Source organism: Natator depressus, chromosome 1, assembly GCF_965152275.1.
Source record: "Natator depressus isolate rNatDep1 chromosome 1, rNatDep2.hap1, whole genome shotgun sequence".
Taxonomy (NCBI): Eukaryota; Metazoa; Chordata; order Testudines; family Cheloniidae; genus Natator; species Natator depressus.
The window spans coordinates 346775792-346795820 of NC_134234.1; the positions used below are offsets into that span (position 1 = coordinate 346775792).

General features: G+C 56.0%; 1 protein-coding gene across 1 annotated transcript in view; it reads left to right on the forward strand.

The window, feature by feature from the left end:
- Nucleotides 1–20029, forward strand: part of SND1 (staphylococcal nuclease and tudor domain containing 1) — a 494703-nt gene that overhangs the window by 286480 nt on the left and 188194 nt on the right. The window contains exon 15 of the mRNA XM_074942785.1: nucleotides 4920–5061. Within this exon, the coding sequence (XP_074798886.1) occupies nucleotides 4920–5061 (142 nt within the window). The remainder of the gene's footprint in view (nucleotides 1–4919; nucleotides 5062–20029) is intronic.

Genomic DNA, 20029 nt, shown 5'->3' on the forward strand with positions numbered 1-20029 from the left:
GTGCCAACATTCTCCTTTAGCTTCAGTGTCTACCGCTGCTGTATTTGTAGAGAGCAGTCAGATCCCCTCTCAGCCTGCATTGTGCTAGGCCAAACAAGCCAAGCCAAGCCCTCCCAGGCTCCTCTTGTAAGACAGGCCTCCCTTCCCTGGATCATCCTAGTAGCTCTTGGCCGGACCTTTCCGGTTGGTGATGAACCGTATTCCAAAGGAAGGCTCACCAGTGCTTTATCCAATGACATTAACACGTCCCCCGCTTGATGCGCACTAGGATTGCACTTACTTGTTTTACAGCTGTCACATCGGTGGCTCATCGTCATCTGTGATCGACCCACGTGCCAACGCCTCTTCTCCTCTGTGGCTGTCACCCGATGAGTCCTGAGCTTATAGCAGACCTTCTTGTTGTTAGCCCCTTGCACTTTGTGCTCTTACATTTCACCCCATTGCTGTTACGCCAGGTCTCAAGGCCTTCCCATCAATATTCCAATCCTCCTCTGCATCGATGATGCCTACCAACGTGGGGTTGTCCACACGTTTTGTTAGCTCACTCCTTGTACCAAGGCCATCAATGAAACTATCTAAATGGGAACCAAGTCAGGGAGGGTAAAGGGGTGAGTTAGGAATGTAGGGCTGGAAGGGATCAAGTCCAGTCCGTGCGATCATAGGCAGCCCCAGCTTATCGTTCTCTTCACAGACTTACCAAGCTGGGTTGTTAGCCCCCACAATGCCTAGTGCAGGCTATTCCAGAGCCTGCCTCCCTCTGGTGGTTAGAAACCTGCTTCTCGTTTCCAGCCTGAATTTATTCCTGGCCAGTTTATCCCCGTTTCCTCTTGTGCCAACATTGTCAGATCCTTAAAGAACTCCAACCCGAGTCAAGGGAACCCAGAACAACTTCCACATCCCCCTGCGACTGTCTCGTGAGGCGGCTTATAGGCTGTGTAGTCTCGTGCCTGGAAACAATGGATGGGGAGTCAAGACCCCTGGGTTCTAATCCAGGCTCCCGGTGTGACCTCTGGCCCGGTTTGCAGGGGAGCTGGGCTCCCATGGGGTTCAGTGTCTGTACAGCACTCTAAGGCCCGACACAGGTATTTCTCTAGCCCCCTTCAGTTGAGTGTCACACAAGCTTCAGTGCATTTACCTTTTGTGCTATTATACCAGGGAGATTAAGTGACTCACCCAGGGCCTCACAGGGAGTCAGTGGTGGAGCAGGGAATTGACGCCAGATCACTCAGATCCCAGGCTAGAACTCTAACCGCTGGGCCGTCCTTCCTCTCTGGTGAGCTGCTGTACAGTTGGAGTGCAAAGCATTGTTATTGCCTAGCTCGGCATCAGCTGCCTGCTGCTAATGCCGGGATGCTGTCATCGCTTCTCTTGTGCCCCTGGGGATCGGCAGATCCAGATGGGCCACGATAGTCTCCTTTCTTCCCATCTTCAAGGCTAATCTGCCATGCCGCTGCCAAAGCACCTCTTGCTGTCCTGTGGCAGAGGCTTTGCTCCAAAGATTTATGGCTGCCTCCACTCTCCCGGTCCCTCCTTGGTTTCTTTTTTGGTCACATCTGAAATGCTGAAGGTCGCGTCCTGTTAATGAGAGTCTGAGAGGTGCGGACGCATGTTGTCAGTCGGGATTCAGCTGTTGTCAAAGTACGCTCTGCTCCCACTCTCCCCTTGCCACTTAATTTTCCTGGAGTGACATGCGGGCGTGTAATCGCAGCCTGGCTTGCACTTTGGTCTAAGGAACGTATGCAGATAGCCATTTCTTTTCGCTCGCTGACTGCGTTGGAAATAATGAGTTTCCGAGTAGGGGAGCTGGTTCCAATTTACATTCAAGTCCCATAGCTGGAGCAGCGAGCTCTCTGCTCTAACCTTTGCCATAAAATATGGCATTTTGAATGCCCCGGCTCCTTCCCAGCAAGTCCTTTTCTGCAGTGCAAGCCGTTCAGCGGTGGGGACGGATCTTGGGAACAGCCTATTGATTTTATTTCTGTGATCTAGTGAGTTTCCATCCACGTCTCTGCTTTGGCAGTCTGGTCAGGCAGCCCTTCGGTGAACTAGATCCAAGCTGTTACTGAAGGGAAGAAAGTTTTTGGCTGCAGTGAGTTTCTCCCTTCCCTTCCTTTGCAGTTCATTTTTCTAAATTAAGGACACAGTGAAATGAAAAGCCACCTGGCTGCGTTTTATTTTAGGAACAGCTTTTTTTTGCTGGGTGAAATAAATCAGAAGCCCGTGACGTTTAGTGTCTTGCGTCTGAAATGTACAGATTGCTTAGTTTTTGGCTGAGGTCTCTGGTTCAAAATAAGTCAATAACCTAGCCATTTGAGATAATCAATTAGGTAATGCATTCCCAAATTACAGGCCCAGCCTATGAATAATGGCCTGAGCTTCAAGCCTGTTTAGCAAATGGTCTTAATCTGTTGGTGCTTTCTGACCTGTTGGGTGTTTGTCCTGTTTGCCTCTGCTCCGTTCTGGGGTGGGGAGGGAAGTTGGGCATGTGGGAGTTTTCCACGAACTTAGGCTACATGTCTGCTCTGGCTTCTATCAAGGAAAGCAGCAGTGATCTGGGAGGAGATTGTCTTCCTGCTGTGACGGGTCCGCTTGGAAGGACACTGAATCCCGTTACTGTAAATATTGTTCTGAGCCCTCCCTCAATGTCTGGGCCTGTCAGATGAAAGCGTGCCAGGCATTGAAGTGTGGTGCTGCCACGTGTTTCACCAGGCACTCCGAGTCCCTCCACCACCACTGACCATTGCTCATGGCGCGCTGACTTTTCCTTAACCAATATGCATTAATTTGTACACAGTGGCTTGTTGCTAGGAGCGAAGCAGGCAACAAAGTGCGGTATTCAGTTGAGGCAAGATTCCCTGTGAAAGGGAAGCACTTGCTGCTCCTCTGGGGGCTGCGTCAGCACCGGGTTATGTTTAACGGGGGGTGAGAGGTTGCTGGAGCTGGGTGTTCCGGGCCAGCTGGCGTCCCTCCTATCCGCCCACACCAGTGCTCGAAGTAGGCATGGACCTGCCTAGGCAGGAAAGAGATACGAATGTATGACTGGCGGGAAGCTAGCTAGTCGGGGCAGGGGGCCGCAGAGGATTTTGGCACTTGCGTTCTTGCTGCGGTGTCTTAAACAAATGAAACAGGGCATCTCGCGTGATGGGTGGGGAGGGGAACCCTTGGGTGGCTCTGAGCCTGACAGGAAGAGCGTGTTCTCGCAGCACAGAGGTCCTGAGACGCAAGCTCCTCCCTTGAGGAAGGCCAGGCACTGTGCCAAGGTCACGGGGAGCTGTCTGGATCAAGGTGCGCAGACTGTGGGGCCAGGTAGATAACTGAGCGTTGTTAGAGATTATTTGTATTAGCGTAGCACCTGGGAGCCTAGCCATGAGCCAGGCCTGTATTGTGCTAGGCGCTGTACAAACACAGGATGAAAAGCCGGCCCCTGTCCCAGAGAGCTCCTGATCGGAGTATGAGATGAGATGACAGGTGGAGACAGACAGATGGGGGAGCACCTGGAAACACTGAGACAGTACTGGTATCTACTCAGTCCTGAGTGCACTTCCAGCATTCAATGGGCTCCACAGATCATGAGCAGCTGGTTTCCCTAGGGGCCCTGGACTCCTGGGGCTGAATTCGGCAGGGACTCCCCCAGGACCATCGGCCACTTGTGCCCAGATGCCGCCCCACAGCTGGCAGGACACGTGGGTGTTTCTCAGGTCTATTGCCCTGGCTCGCCGGAGCAGTTTGAGACCTGACCCGAGCAGCCTCATCACCTGGGGAAGGAGGCTACAGGAGCCCAGCTCCAAGTCTGCATTCAGGCCTTGTCTATGCAGGAAAGATTTTCCGTACAAACTCGGGTGCATTTGAACCAGTTAGTTACCGCAGTGTAGTCCCAGCCCTCCCGGTCCGGGGGAAGAGCTGCCCTTTCTCCATGCAGCTTGTGTCGCTTGGGAAGGGATTTAAGCCAAGCCGGAAGGATCCAAATAGAAGAGTCCCAGGCCGGGGACTGGGGGAAGGGCAAAGGGCAGCTACCCCATGAAAGCGTCCGTGGAAACACGGCCTTGGAGACCCCAATGTCGAGGTCAGCTCGGTTCCCCACTGGCTGTGCTGCCGGGTGGGTGAAGGAGAGGTGGTCATGCTGGAGACTCGAATCACTGTCAGTGAGATAAGGGGCTGGTCAGGGTAGCGCAAGGCCTTGTGGCATTTGGTGCCTAGCCAGGGCGGTGTGGGCCCTGGCCCTGCTGCCCACTAGGGAGCTTGGGCCACAGCACTGCTTGCAGCCTGTATGCAGCTAGGCGTACGAGTGACCGTGTTCCCCAGCAGGGCCGAGTACCACACCCGTGACTTGCTGCCATGTGCCTGTGGGGTGCAGGGCAGGAGTACCTGATTGTTGCCCTGCCAGGAAACTCAGCTCTCCCCTTCCCTGCCCAAGTGTCTTGTGAGAGCTGGAGGAGCTCCTAGCACAAATGTGCCTGCCGTGTTACCTCACATGCCGGGGGCTGACTCTGCCATCTGCCAGGGGCTGGTAGCAGGGCTTGGCTCCCTGGGGCAGACTCTCCACCTCCCAGCCCCGGGCAGCGCTGTGCGAGGCAGGAGTGCTCCCCAGGGAGAGTCTCCCAGCCAGCCAGGTACAGCACTGGGCAGGCCAAGCCCCGTGTTAATGGTGACTCGCTACGGGCCAAGTGCTGCTGTCCCCTCTGGCTGGTGGCCTCAGGTTCGTCAGCCTCTCTGCCCCCTGCCAGCAAGCTTCAGCCTCTGGCCTGAGCAGCAGGGACCTGTGCTCGGAGGCCAAGGCTCGGGGTTCGATCCTTTGCCAGCCTAGGCCAGAGGTCGTGTGACTGGCTGATGTGAGGGTTCTGTGCCTTGTCCTATGGGGACGTGGGTTCCCCCTCCCACCATCAGTCTCTAATGTCCTCTCTCCTTTCCTGCCCTCCCAGGACACCCAGAAGGCCAAGCAGTTCCTGCCCTTCTTGCAGCGGGCCGGCCGCTCCGAGGCGGTGGTGGAGTACGTCTTCAGCGGCTCTCGGCTCAAGCTGTACATGCCAAAGGAAACCTGCCTGATCACCTTCCTGCTAGCAGGTGAGCCGGCCTTGTGTCTGCGGGCGTGGGACCATGCTGCGTCGGTCCCTTGCTGGGTGGACAGCGGCTCAGCCTGCCCTTGATCTGTGGTGCCCGGCGGGGGCACGGCTTGCTGTCTCCCTTCACCGCACGGGAGGCCTGCCATGCCACAGTGTGAGAAGTGTTTGGAACAGGGGAAGGTCCTAAGTCTGTCTATCCATCCCAGTGCCCCAGCTCCCTTTGTAACTGATCTGAGGCTGCTTCTCCTAAGGCCGGGGAGGGCACAGAGTGCGCTCTCCCTCTGGGGTCTCCCCTCCCCATGCTGCTGTAGGCACCTTCCATCCCTGGTGCTCTGCCAGCATTGGCCCTTTGTGTGCAGGGGAGCGAGCAGCACTTAACCCAAGTCTGGTGCCTTACTGCGTCTCGGCCGCGTGTCCTGCACTGTGTAAACCTGCCTGGCGCCCTTCTAGGCGGAGAGGTGGTTCTTCCCAAGTGCCTGCTTTGACACTGGGCCAGTGTTTCTAGGGACCCCCCGTACCCCACCCTGACTTATCTCCAGCACAGAGCCGTTTTCTTCTACCTCTCATGGCTCGCTGCCTCCTGTGGGGGGAGATCCAGGTTTGAACCCTGGCCCGGGCAGCCCCGGTACCTGAGCCAGCTACTCTGCTCTGTTCCATACACATGGAGCTCTGTCTCCTTTCCTTGTGTCCGGCGCTTTCATCTCTCCCAGCAAAGCTCAGCCACGAGTCGTGTGCTTGGAACGATGGTTGTTTCTGCACTCAAGGAGCCAAGCGCCACTGACGAGTAGTAAAACGTGACTTTATTGGTGCTTGCTGCCTCCTGGAGGGGCTGCGTTGTTACGGGTGGGGTGGCGCCTTTCCCCGTCACGCTCGGCACAGAGCCCTTGAAGCCTGCTCTGCCTCTTCGTTCTCACAGATCTCTCGGGTGATGAGTCTCGCCTGGCCGCAGCAGGGCTTGTTGGCAGCCACTTGCCATCTTCCCCGGGTCTCCTCCTCCCTGACAGATTCTGGGAACTGCCTTCCCTCCCCTCCCACCCTTCTTTCGGCAGGTAGATGGAGTCTCAGGGCGCAGTGCGTCTTGCTGAAGGATACGGGGCCCGAGATCACAGCTGCTTCCCCCACTGTCAGTTCTTGTTGAGCGTCTCTCTCATTGCGTGTGAAGTTAATGATCACTCTGCAACTTCCTATGCCTTCCAGAGGGATTAATTGAGCTGGAGCGCCGTAATCAGACATGTCTGCGGGCTCTGCTGAGGCGAGAGTGCTGAGCTGTCAGAATCCCGGCGCTGGGGCCACGTAAGCAGCTGGGACTGCAGCCGTGCACACCCCGGTGCTTGTTTGCACATCTCTGCTCTCACTGGAGATCCTCCTTCCTCCTGCCAGGGTGCAGAGAGGGGTCTCTGGGTCACTGGCAGGCAGTCATGGAGTCCTGGCTGTTGGCCTGCAAACAGACCTTGGCTTTCTTCCCTCTGCCGGGCCCTAGGGAGATCCCACGTGGCATGGGCAGCTGAGCCTTTGAGTCATGATGGAGGAGGAAGACAACACAGCTGGCTCCAGTTCAGCTTTCTCTTTGTTTTATTCACACTTCTATTTATCCCTCCACACTTCTCCGCCCGGTGCCTTGGTGCTTCCCGTGACCCAGGCTCGTTGTGGAAGGAATATGCTGCACTGGGGCTCCCTTCCAGGTGAGGGATGCCCTTATGGTGCCCAGCCAGGCCAGCGTGGAGTAGCCCAAGCCCCGCTGGTGTCTGCTCCTCTCGGGTGCCCCGACGTCACCGGCTCCATGCAACCAAGTTATTCTCCAGCCAGCTCTCGGAGCAGCTCAGGCAGTGTCTGAGTGGTAGTGGGGTCGCTCCGTGGTCTCCCGGTGTGTCTGCTGCAGCCCTCCCAGAGTTGGGTCCTGAACCTCACTGAGCAGTGAGCTGAACGGATGTGAAATGTATTAGCCGATAGCGACAGCGGAGTGCTGGGAAAACAGCTGTGGCCCTTGTGTCCTAAAAGCCCTCTGTAAATCAGGCAGTGGGTCTGAGCTGCTCGCGACTCACTGCCGGGAGCTCTGGGCCCTGTTCTGCCAGCCTTCTCTGCTCCTGGCTTCACAGGTGTTTGGTGTCCCGGGGGTGGGGCAGGTGTTTGAGGGGGTGGTGTTGCTGTTTGCAAGTTGTTGGGCTGACAGCCTCACATGGATACATCTTGGACCTGAGGTTCTTGTGGCCGAGGACATGGCTGGCTGGACAAACTCTCTGTGACGAGATGGCTTTTCCTCACCGCCGGGTACAGAGGGTGATTTGTGCCCCTTACATTTTTGGTGGGGAGCATGTTACGTTCCCACCTGGATAATTCAGAATCTCCTGTCTGACTTTGGTGTGGGTCACTTGTCCTCATCCCTATGCCCCTCTTCTGACTGAAGCCAGACCTCTCCCAAGGCTAGGAACCCCCAGCCTGGCACTAGGTAGGTGGCCCCATGGCACTAGGTAGGTGGCCCCACAGATGTTACCCAGAGAGGCAGGAAGACAGTGGAGCCAAGCTGTACGGCTCTGCCTGTCTCCAGCCTATTGCGGGACTGGGCTGAGCACCCAGGTTCCTTACAACGCAGAGTCTGGTGTTCGATTAGCTTCTCCTTCAGGACACACTGCTCCCATCACCAGACTCTGAGGCCATCTACACTAACTGACTTTCCGTTCTATTTCCCCCAGTGCAGCTTGGCTGGGGGGTGCCAGAGGCTCTCTCCACGGCGCACCAATAGTGGCGACATGTAGGGCTAGGTGTTCCCCACTGCCTGCCTGCTGCCAGAGCCTTTCCCCACTGCTGGAGGCTTTCACTGCGGCGGGGAAATGCTCCGGCAGTGGGACACTGCTGCTCAAGATAGCAAGTAGACGTGGGAGGCCCTGGTTGGGCGAGTACAGAGCCCTTTAGGGACCTATCCAGGTACGTTCCCACAAGGTTCAGGCGTGTCCTTACTCTCCCTGTCCACATCGCTGTTTGCACCCATAGGTAGTGGTCCCTCGCCCTCCAGTGGGGAGGGAGGCCACTCTGCCTTGTTGTCAGGGGCGGTGGTCTGCGGGGCCGAGCTGTACGCAGTCTGTGGTTCTGGGCCCGTCTACCAGAGGCAAACACCACAATAGTCTGGGGCTCCTGTCCCTACCCGTGGGCGGGTCAGAGCCTGATGTAGTCTTTAGCCCCCAGCCTCTCAGCTGGGGCTGACACCAATTAACAGTCTGGGGCCCCAGCCCACAGGGCTGGGCTGATAGCTGGCTGTAGCCTAAGCCTCCGGCAGCTGGCAGACACACCCAGTCAATAGCTCTAGCCCTGTGGGAGGGGCAGAGCAGGGAGCAGACTTTAGCCTCAGCTTGTGGGCTAAGGCAGCCAGCAAACCCACAGTCTCGGGGTTCAGATAGGGAGGAGCACCCACACAGTCTAGGGGCTCCAGAGAGGTTGAGCACCCAACGGGCAGTCTAGGGTGCTGGGGGGGAGGGTCAAGGAGCACAGGCCTCCTGGCCTAAAGTGGGGAGTCGGCCACCCAAGGGTAAGGGTGGCAGGGGGACGCGGGCCTGCCCAGCTCCACCGCATCCCAGCCCAGGGCCCTAGCAGTAGCAGTGGGCGAATGTAACCCAGTCCCTACCCGCGCTCGGCGCTGCCGAAAGGAGTGTGGGGTGTAGACGCTCCCTTTGTGTACGGCAGCGGCTGGCAGGCGTAGCCACCTCTCGTGTGCCCCTGCTCAGAGCAGGGCTGGCGACCCGGCACGTTCACACCAGCACTCCTGCCCGTGGACTGCACCAGCTGTAGAAACAGCATGGAGTCTCTGGAGGAGCTGCTGATCGGCTCTGTTGTGTTTGAGGGAATGTCTGGGCTAAGGGGCGGACATACCCCAGTCACTACCCAGCGTTACACGAGCTCTGGGTTTGGTGCGCAGAGACCTCCGCCTGCTTCGCACCGTGGCAAACGCACCGCTGAGCGTCCCGTTAACCTTTGTTAAGGACACAGAAAACCAGGAAAAACAGCTACAGCCAGTGGAAAGTAAAATGCTGAGTAAAGGTTTTCCTGTTATAGCCTCCCCTTTCCCTTTCGCCAGAGGGAGTTTGTGGAAGGAAAAGTTTACCAGTCTCTGAGATGGTAGAAGCCAGTGATAACTGTCCTTTTGGGGAGATGAAGTTAGCTGAGATGGGCCGGGGCTGCTGCTAAGTCTAATCCTGCTTTATCCCGCGTGATGGTTGGGGGTGAGCCGGAGCCAGTAGGGGTGGCAATGTCAGCTGGGTCCCTCTCTCTGACCACCTCTCAGGACCAGGAGGAAGAAGGTCCAGGGTCCCTGGAGATGGTTGGGGTGGCAGCCAGGATGGTGGAACTCATTCCAGTAGCTTCCCTCTGTTCTTCTATCGCTTCCCCCAAAGCCTCTCCCTGTATGGACCCGAAAAGGGGTGATGGGTGGAACAGCCCATCCCCTTGTTATGTTGTCTGCCAGTTAAGCCTGGTTTCCTACCCCAGTTTTGGTTCACTGATTTCTAACGTAACTCAGTCTTTGAGCTATATCTGGAGGCCGTTTTGTTTGGACTAATTTGGGTTTTTTGCCCTTTCGTACCTTTTCCCGTCGACACGTGTTGTTATAAGTTATTGTGACGTCTTAGGAACTTTCATGCGCTCTTTGCAGCTGAGCTCACAATGAGGCTAAATATGTAGACCAATTATTGCAACAGGTACAAGGCCTCCCTCACCCCCAGTTACTAAGTCTCCAGTTTCTGGGGAGGGCTATTGGCAGAGGGAAGCAGTTCCATAAAACCGGCCTGTGGATAGGATGACCACGGAGTTCCCTCCGCACTGAGCTCTGATCGGCTGGGGGCTGCCTGGTGAGTTACGGATACACCATCAGTGTGTTTTGCGCGCATCCCTCTTCCAGAAGCTAGAAGAGAGCAGTTCCTGTCCTGATAAAACTGGTTCATTTCCTAGCTTGTGCACCAGCATCACTGACAGCTTGGGACCTGTTGCCTTCACTAATGTTGCAGGATCTGCATGGAAAGGTAGGGGACAGTTTTTATTGTTCCTGTAGGTCCTTCAAAAACGCTGAACAGTGTTGTGGGTTTTTTTTTTAAGAACTCCTATTACTGGTCCATTTCTGAACGAATACTTGGCCGATATATAGCCCTTCCGAAATGCCGTGGAGCCTTTATTAATAGCTGCCAGGCTGTGTTCACGGACTAGCAGGGTGCGTAGCGGCAGCAGGTACAAATAACCAGAGGAGGCTGCCGCACGCCCTTTGTCCCTGTGGATGGGACCAGCTCTTCCTCTCCGACGCTGTTGACTTCAGGGTACTTGATTATTGTGCAAGTTCCTGTGCACAGAGCTTCCCGCCTCCCCTGCTGTGTTCTCCTGGCTCCATCAATGGGAGACAATGTGGGGCTGTGTTTATCTCTCTTGTTCTTGTTTCTATGGTGATAACCGTGTACAAAGGATAACCCTGAACACTGATCGTTCTTAACTCAGTTATGAAAAATTCAGTAAGCGCATAAATAAATAGACAGGCGTCACACAGACAGGAGCGTTCTGTCGACTCTGGCTCTCCCATCTACCAGAGGAAGAAATTTTCAGGATAGATTTAAATCTACAGCCTTAATCTGCTTTTAGTCCTTTTATCTGGGAGATGGAGAACAATCTGTGCCCTTGAAAAGGAGACGCTTGACAGAGGAGCAGGGTCTTTCTTCCTAACTCCCGCACTGCTGTCTCTGGCCTCCTCGCTCCTTCCCTGGGCCTCTGAAATGAGCAGGTGGCTAGAGACCCGCCCCACTCTGAGAGGCTCCGGGAACCCGAGGGACAGAAGGCTGGTCTGCTGGCTCGCGCACTGGGCTGCAGCTCAGGGATCTATGTGGGGTGGCCTTGGGCATGTCACTGATTCTCTCTGGGCCTCAGCTCCCCTTCTGTGCAGCGAGGATAACAACGCTGCCTTTCCCCCCTGTCTTGTGAGCAGCGTGGGGCAGGGATTCTGCGTCACTCACTCACGGGTGGGCTGTGCCGAGCGGATCTCAGCTGGGGCCTCCCGGAGCTACTAGGATAGTAGGAACCGGAACCAGCACTAAGGGCCCCTCCTGCTGCCACTGTGCAGGGGGTGGAGTGGGGCAGTACGCTGGAGTTCTGCACTGCTGTTCCATGGGCAGGCTCCAGGGGTTGAGATGGAGAGCATCCTTTTGTGGCTCGGACAGTGACAGTGAAGGGAATCTCTGGTAGGGCCTTTGTGCTCCAGCAGGATGGAGTGGGGGGACCCATGTCCTGTTAGTGTCGTTTAATAGCTGGAGAGGGCGGGTCTGTGGCTCTAAGTTCCTCCGTGGCTGCAGAGCCCAGGTTGCATGGTGCATGTGCTGCAGGATTTGGAGTAGATGTTTTGCAGCTGGTGAAGTTGATCGAGAGGCCCAGCAGATAGGGACTGTCCTGGAACTCTGGGACCTGGGTTCTATTCCCAGCACTGCCACTGACTCACTGTTTGACCCTGGGCAAGTCACTGCCCCTCTATGCCTCAGTTTCCCCAGCCGTGAAAGGGGGTGATGATGCGTGCCTGCCTTGGTGAAGCCCTGAGAGCTACAAATGGAACGTGCTGTCAGACAGCAGTTGTGGGGTTCTGCACTGGATGTGGCAGCTGCTGCAGAGACGGCCAGTGGTGTGTTGCAGCAGTGATGCCTGCTGCCCACGCTGGTGGGCGAACTTGCAGCTTTCCAGCCCCTGTCTCAACACTGCGCAGCTGCGTGTTGTGTGCCCGGCTCCTTTGCCCCCTTTGCAGCTGCCTCCTGTCCTCCAGAGTAGCAGTCGTGCTAGTCTGTATTCGCAAAAAGAAAAGGACTTGCCACAAGTCCTCCTTTTCTCCTGTCCTCCAGTTCACTGTGGATCAATCGCTGTGGGTCCATGCTCCTCCTCCATTCGCGGGACACCGCCCACCAGAGCACCAGCTTCATCAGCGCTGCCCATGTGCTGGGGAGACGGCGCACTCCCGCTGCGATGGTGGTCCTGCGGCTTCCTTCCCCGCGAGTGACTGGAGAGCTCTCCTATGCAAACTGTCTGGAACGTAGGGACTTCCCACCACTGCAGTGCACAGCTGGGTGGAAGGAAGTTTGAACCCTGCGTGGTGTGCAAATGAATTAGGGTGGCAAGATGCTCCCCCAGCACAAGAACACTGCTAGGGCCTTTCTACGTCTGAGTGGAATCCTGCACGGCTGTCGCAGGGGCATTAATGATTCAGATGGCTGGTGTAATTGTGTTCCCTGCGTTTCTGCCCTTAATGAGACAATTAGTGGGGCTGTGAGACTTCGGAATTCTCTTTGCTTTCTGTAATTGAATTACCATTTTATGGAAATCAGGAAGGGACAGTGCTTCCTCCCAAGCCCCGCACTTCCTCTCCATGCAGAAAGCCACCGTTCCTTTCCAGAATGGCTTCGCCCAGCACTGGGTGCTGCGGTGGCCGGGGAGAGTTTGGCTCAGAGGTCTGGGGCAGCAGCTGCTGAAGCTGTGTGGGTTCGTTTGGCTCAGTTTTCGTAGTTGCCGGCAGGGCTGTAACAGTGGCCAGGAGGCGGCTGGGCTGGAGTGCTGTGTAGGCACACCAGAGCCTCCCCCTGTCACTGCACAGGCTCCCCCCCAGGCCACGGGGGCGAGGTCCTTGTCTGAATGATGTGGGGCCTTAGTGATGCCCTGTGCTCTGGGAGCATCCCTGCACCAACCCCAGGGAATAATGGACGCGCTGCCTGTCGTGAGGTAGGACTTGTTCGTGCAGGTGGGGGCCTTTCTGGGGGACTAGTTCAGGGCCAGGGAGCAAACCCCTGCAGGAGCCAAGAACCACCCCAAACCTCGCTGGCTCCCGCTGGGAGCATGTGGTGTCCTGCGGTCACACCTGGCACATGGTGACTAATGGAGCTTCTCCAGCCTAGGGGGAGTGGGAAGGGACCAGATCAGGCAGAGGTTGGTCATGTTATTTACGTGCCTCAGTGGGATACCTGGGTGACGGACGCCATAGGAGAACCTGGGCAGAGCTCTGTACGATGCTGATTCCTAACTCTCGGTGCATCACTATCATTATCCCCATTGCACAGGTGGGGAAACTGAGGCACAGAGCACAGCAGTGACTTGCCCAACATCCCCCAGCAGGCCAGTACCCGAGCTTGGAACAGAACCCACATCTTCTGAGTCCTAGCTGAGTGTTCTAGCCACAAGGCCCCACAAGATACCTGGCAGGGTGCAAGTCACTGTGGCAGGTGGCTGGTATGTTCCCCTGTGTGGAGACACACCCAGCACAGGGGGCTGGGTCCTATCTTGGTTAGCGTGGCTGTCAGAGGTGCTCGTAGGACCTTTCCGTTTAGCTCTCCTTGAGAGACAGCCCCCTTGTTAAGAGCCAAGGCCCCAGCACAAGGCAGCATGTTCCCAGCAGCCTACAGGTCCCTGCATGGCATGTGGCCTCCAACACAGGCCATGGGTCCCAGGCCTGGGGGAGATCAGCTGCATGGCGTGTTCCAGGCCGCTCAAGTTCCTAAGGCTTTGGAGGGAGCTGTGTGTTCAGGTGGAACTGCCTCCCCCCCCACTGCCCCCAGTAGCAGGGCTGCTGCGTCACCCGGCCTCCTTGCAGGCAGCAATTAACACCACCCTGCTTCAGAGCCGGGTCTGCTGCCGATCAGGCTGGTGGGAGCAGCCGAAAGAGTCTGCAGCGTACAATTATCTCCCCCATTTATAGTTCAGCCAAGTGCCTGGCTGGTGATTGGCATGAGCGTGCTGTGCCTTTACAAAGGCAGCTTTAATTGAAACGGGTTTCCCACTGTCATAACCATTAACCTGATGCCCCGCCCCCGTGTGCCAGGCGACTGGAGGCCCTGTTGGCTGTCCCCTGGGAACAGCGGTTAAATATATCCGTCCTTTCCCACAGGCAGGTCCCCGCCCCCGATGTGCAGCAGCGAGGTCGGGGATCAGGCGCTGGCATTGGGTGGCGGCTCTAAGTTTGGTCATTCGCTGTTAAGAGGGATGCTCTGAGCCCTGGTAATGGATGGTTCCAGGAAGTGCGGCACTCGCTGGAAGTTATATTTAATCCCTGCTACTATGGGAACCAACAATCGCCCTATCAGAGGTTTGATTTCACTGAGAAAAGTTCATAAAATCAGAGAATATCAGGGTCGGAAGGGACCTCAGGAGGTATCTAGTCCAACCCCCTGCTCAAAGCAGGACCAATCCCCAACTAAATCATCCCAGCCAGGGCTTGGTCAAGCCTGACCTTAAAAACCTCAAAGGAAGGAGATTCCACCACCTCCCTAGGGAACCCATTCCAGCGCTTCACCACCCTCCTGGTGAAAAAGTTTTTCCTAATACGCAACTGAAACCTCCCCCACTGCAACTGGAGACCATTACTCCTCGTTCTGTCATCTGCTACCACTGAGAACAGTCTAGATCCATCCTCTTTGGAACCCCCTTTCAAGTAGTTGAAAGCAGCTATCAAATCCCCCCTCATTCTTCTCTTCCGCAGAGTAAACAATCCCAAAAAGAAAAGGAGGACTTGTGGCACCTTAGAGACTAACCAATTTATTTGAGCATAAGCTTTCGTGAGCTACAGCTCACTTCCGATGTAGTGTAGCTCACGAAAGCTTATGCTCAAATAAATTGGTTAGTCTCTAAGGTGCCACAAGTCCTCCTTTTCTTTTTGCGAATACAGACTAAGACGGCTGTTACTCCTAAACAATCCCAGTTCCCTCAGCCTCTCCTCCTAAGTCATGTGTTCCAGTCCCCTAATCATTTTTGTTGCCCTCCACTGGACGCTTTCCAATTTTTCCACATCCTTCTTGTAGTGTGGGGCCCAAAACTGGACACAGTACTCCAGATGAGGCCTCACCAATGCTGAATAGAGGGGAACGATCACGTCCCTCGATCTGCTGGGCACCTCGCTAAATGAACAATGACCAGGTGGGGGCGTTGGTCCCCTTGTCACGGAACCTGGCTCCGTGCAGGAGCATGGCAGTGCAAAGGAGTTAACATGCTGACCTGGGGCAGTCATTCTCTCTGGGAACCCAAAGGCAGCCTTTTCCGGCCTTGCTGCTGGAGTGTCCACGGCCAGCCCAGGCTTAGCCTGCGCCAGCTGCCCAGCTGGCATCTCTGCATGCTCTCCTTGCAGCATTGGCGTTACCCCCTCCATGGCTCGCTGCTCTGTCAATGGAGTCTCTCCAGGCAAGCCGGGAGCTTTGCGATGCCCTTCAGTGGCCTGCAGTGAAGGGCTGTCTGGGGGAGGGCTGGCTCTTTCCCCCAAGCTCTGTTGTTCCTCCTCAGTGAGGATGTAAATAGCATGCAGCAAAAGGGATCTCCCACACCCTGGCTCTGCCAGGGGTGAGAGGCTACAGCATACTCTTGATTTTAAATTCTAATGGTGGTAAATCCGCCTTTCCAAGAGCTGCAGGTGCCCTGAAAAATTACCGTCATACCAGCCTCCCAGTGGCATTAAAAATCACATGCTCAGCCAGGAAGCCAAACTGTGCCAACTACAGACAGGCTCTGTGCCACCCCCAGGGTATGGGGGGGACGACAAATCCTCAGTCTGCCCCAGCGACTGGGGTCTAGCTTGTCGCTGCATTTGGGCTGTTGTGGACCAGTGGGTGCAGGAGGAGCGAGTAGCAAAGTCCCATGGCCCTCACTGAGAACACCTTGCCAGATGCCCCTCCCGTCTTTTAGAATAAGGCGGGTCCAGGGACATGCCAGTGTGTAGCATGCGCTGCCCAGGATGTCCCATCAGCTGAGCAGCCAAGCCTCTGGGATCCAGAGCGGGGAGGGCTGGCTCTTCCCCCCAAACGCCATTGTTCCTCTGTGGTGCAGATGTAAATAGCATGCAGCAACCCACCTGTATCATTCTGGGAATTACCTGCTCTTTCCATGCCATCCTGGCTCCCCTCTTGGGAGCGTGCCCTCAGTCCCCACCTGCCCCCGGCGCTCTAATCGAGCTGTATACGTTAATTATGGACTGAAAGACAGGTAACATGCCAATTAGCATGGAAAATGAGATGCTGCTTCTGCCTTCCCTTGTTTTGGAGTCTGTACATCTGTTGGTATCTTTATTCCCGGGCTTAAATTGGATTTTTCTCTCTCATTTTTAAATTGGAACATGGCGTCTGTGGGCTCTGTGCGTTTTAAGCTGTTCCCTTTTGTGATGCATGCGCTTATTAACTCCACCGATCCACCCATTCGCTGGTAAGCGTTTGCATTCTAAATGACAAGGCGACATTTCTGCTATAGTGGCACCGTCCCCTTGTTGAGCATGATGGTGCGCGTGCTGCGAATGCAGAAGTGGCTCCGTCAGGATCTGTTCAGTCCCCTTCCTTGCAGAAAATCCCTGTGCCCAAGCTCATGGATGGCCTGTGTCCCAGCTGCCGGAGCCGCTGCCTCTCCCTGCCTCATGTCCTGGGGATATGGGCTGCCATGCTCTCAGATGCTGAGGAGGAATTTTGCAGGCCCTTCCCAGGGGAGGGTGATTCTCAGGGCATTGGGAAGAGTCGCCTGGGCACTCGGACACACTAATTACCATCTGAGCAGCCTGGGGTGTCCTGTAATCTATCGGCTGTAAATTGGATGTGAAGCATCCAGATACTGAGGCCTGGAACGTGATCTGTCTGTGTGTATTTATAGTTTTGTGAAGTGGGTGTCAGTCCAGAACCCAAGGGTTAATTTTCTCCATGTATGAACGTGGGGAGATTTGGCCTTCTCATGTCTCAGGGGCTGCTGATCTCCTGTTGTTTGCTTGCTCCTAGGAACAGGCTGAAGTTGATGAATCGTTGCAACAGGTGCTGCCCCTCCTGGGGTTTGTTTAGTTCTGGGCCCTGTGTGGAAACCAGGGAGATTGGCAGCCTAACTCCCTGCTGTGTGTCCAGTGAGCTGAATGCCTTGCTAAGGCGTGTGGGGCACGGAGCTTGTGCAGCATGTGCCAGTGCTAAATTGAGTCCTCTGCAGGCCCAGGGATCTATCCTGGCATGAACCGGGGCTTGGATGCCTGCCTGTGTGTCACGGAGTCCCTGGGCGATGCTCTGGAACTGCTCCCTACGAAGCCAGTCAGGACTCTGGGGAAGTCTCCTCTCTGGGAGCAGCCTGTCTGCAGGACACACAGCTCACACAGCTTCCACCTTCCTGGGTCTGACTTCAGAGCATTCAGCATCCTCTGCCCCTCCGTGCGCTTCCCACAGCCAATCCGCCCAGGTGGGGTCCTGGGGAAGCCAGAGGGTCCTGCCCCACAACTCCGCAGTCAGACGTGACTCTCAGCCAGCCAGTAAAACAGAAGGTTTATTAGACGACAGGAACATGGTCTAAACCAGAGCTTGTAGGTGCAGAGAACGGGACCCCTCAGCTGGGTCCATTTTGGGGGGCAGTGAGCCAGACAACCCCGTCTGTACTTCACTCCATGTCCCCAGCCAGCCTCAAACTGAAACTCCCTCCAGCCCCTCCTCCCCTGGGCTTTGTCCCTTTCCCGGGCCAGGAGGTCACTGGATTCCTTTATTCTCCAACCCTTTAGCTCTCACCTTGCAGGAGGGAAGGGCCAGGCCATCAGTTGCCAGGAAACAGGGTGTTGGCCATTCTCTGTGTCCAGACCCCTGCACACACCTGCCCTCTAGGGCTCTGCAGTGATGATACACCCTTATCCCACCACCTAGATACTTAAGAACTGCGTAGGGGAAACTGAGGCACCCCCACACTATTCAGAGAAAACATTAAGAACAGTCCCACTTCGTCACACTGTGACCTTACACTGTGGCAGCAGAGTAGCGTGGACCGAATGGTGATGGCATGCATCTGTCATGGGATGAAGTGTATGAAGGGCAGCGACTGGAGGAGCTGGGTAATAGGGGCGGTTCAAGGGGCGCTGGAAAACTTTTAGAGTGGGGGAGCTGCGCGTGCCACGCCCCCCCCCCCACCTTTTCCCCCTGTCTGTGCCTCCCGCTGCCCCCTAGAGCTGGAGCCAGGAGCAGGGCTGTGGGGTGATGAGGTTCAGAAGGACAAGTGCAGAGTACTGAATTTAGGACGGAAGAATCCCATGCACCGGTACAGACTAGGGGCCGAGTGGCTCGGCAGCAGTTCTGCAGAAAAGGACCTAGGGGTTACAGTGGACGAGAAGCTGGATATGAGTCAACAGTGTGCCCTTGTTGCCAAGAAGGCTAATGGCATTTTGGGGTGTATAAGTAGGAGCACTGCTAGCAGATCGAGGGAAGTGATCGTTCCCCTCTATTCGACATTGGTGAGGCCACATCTGGAGTACTGTGTCCAATTTTGGGCCCCACACTACAAGAAGGATGTGAAAAAATTGGAAAGCGTCCAGCGGAGGGCAACAAAAATGATGAGGGGGCTAGGACACATGACTTACGAGGAGAGGCTGAGGGAACTGTGATTGTTTAGTCTGCGGAAGAGAAGAATGAGGGGGGGATTTGATAGCTGCTTTCCTGAAAGGGGGTTCCAAAGAGGATGGATCTAGACTGTTCTCGGTGGTAGATGACAGAACAAGGAGTAACGGTCTCCAGTTGCAGTGGGGGAGGTTTAGGTTGGAACTCTTTCACTAGGAGGGTCGTGAAGCACTGGAATGGGTTCCCTAGGGAGGTGGTGGAATCTCCTTCCTTTGAGGTTTTTAAGGTCAGGCTTGACCAAGCCCTGGCTGGGATGATTTAGTTGGGGATTGGTCCTGCTTTGAGCAGGAGGTTGGACTAGATGACCTCCTGAGGTCCCTTCCAACCCTGATATGAGGGTGGGATGCGGATAAGGTGGCCAAGGCTGGGGCCACAGCTGGGGATGTGTGTGGAGCCTTGGGTGTGGGTTCAGGAGCAGAGCCTTAGCCGTGGGGCCGGCAGCCGAGACCTGTGTAAAACCTGGGGGTGCTGCAGCACCCCTAGCTCCCATGCCTATGGGCAGTTCTTCGCTCCAGCCCACGGTTTGGTCGCTGCCGTTCCTGGAGTAGAAGGAACTTCACTGCAGAGCTCTGCCGCGCTCCACCTCTCAGCAGGTTGGCCTGGCCAGTGGCCCTAGCACTGCACCACGCCGTCAGAAGGGGAAGGCCACTCTTTGGAGAAGGTCAGAGCCTAAGGCAGGCCCTGGACAATAAGCCAGCTGTGATCCAGTCAGAGACTGGGTCTCTTGTTCTCCAGGGGATCGGGGTGGGACCCGACCCTAGCCATGGGCCATGTGTGGCCTGGGACCCTCCCCTGGTAACATGCAGGTACAGCCCTCAGAGACAGCGAGTCCCAGCTTGAGTGGTTGAATCTTGGTAAGATGCTGCATGGAGCTTGTCATTGCTCCAGCCCTGGTCAGAGTGTCGGCCAGGTGCCAAGAGAGCCTTTGGGTGGGCACGGTGCTGGGATGCCTGCCTGTCAGCATGCCGTGCAGTGCCCTGCATGCTGCATATGGTCCTCCTCTGAGCGCAGATGACTCTTGGCCGCTGACTTCACATCGTGGCAGGAGTGGGTTGGCGCGTCAGTGGCTCTGCGGTCACCCGCCAGCGTGTGCTTCCCTCTCCCTTTCATGTATGAATTGGAGTGTCGATCACGCTTGTCATTTGAATAATGTCTCTGTCTTGGGAAGAGCGGCAGCATCAGGAATCCCAACACATCCTGCATGCCGCGCAGAACAGGTCACATGGGGTCTCGACTATATCTGTATGCGCCACCAAACACATTCTCTAGGGGACGCTTACTGTGGAGGCTTCCAGGAATGGCACCCCCCTGCAAAGATCCCAGACACAAAACAAGGCAGAGGAGAGATGCGGGTCGGGGTTCGAGACTTACATCTCCCTCCCTGGCTCTCGCTGGTTCGGAGGCTGTTGGAGAGAATCAGGCGGTGCGGGGCTGGGATACAAGCTGGGTAGGCAAACCCGCTCCTCCCCAAATCCTCTTGCTCTCCTGCGTGTCCGCGGGAAGGTGCGTTGCAGCCCTGTCTCCAGCTGGCCCTTTCTCTGCCTTGCTATTTGGAAAATCTGGGGTTGCTGATTATTTTTGAGAGACTCCAGAGCTGGA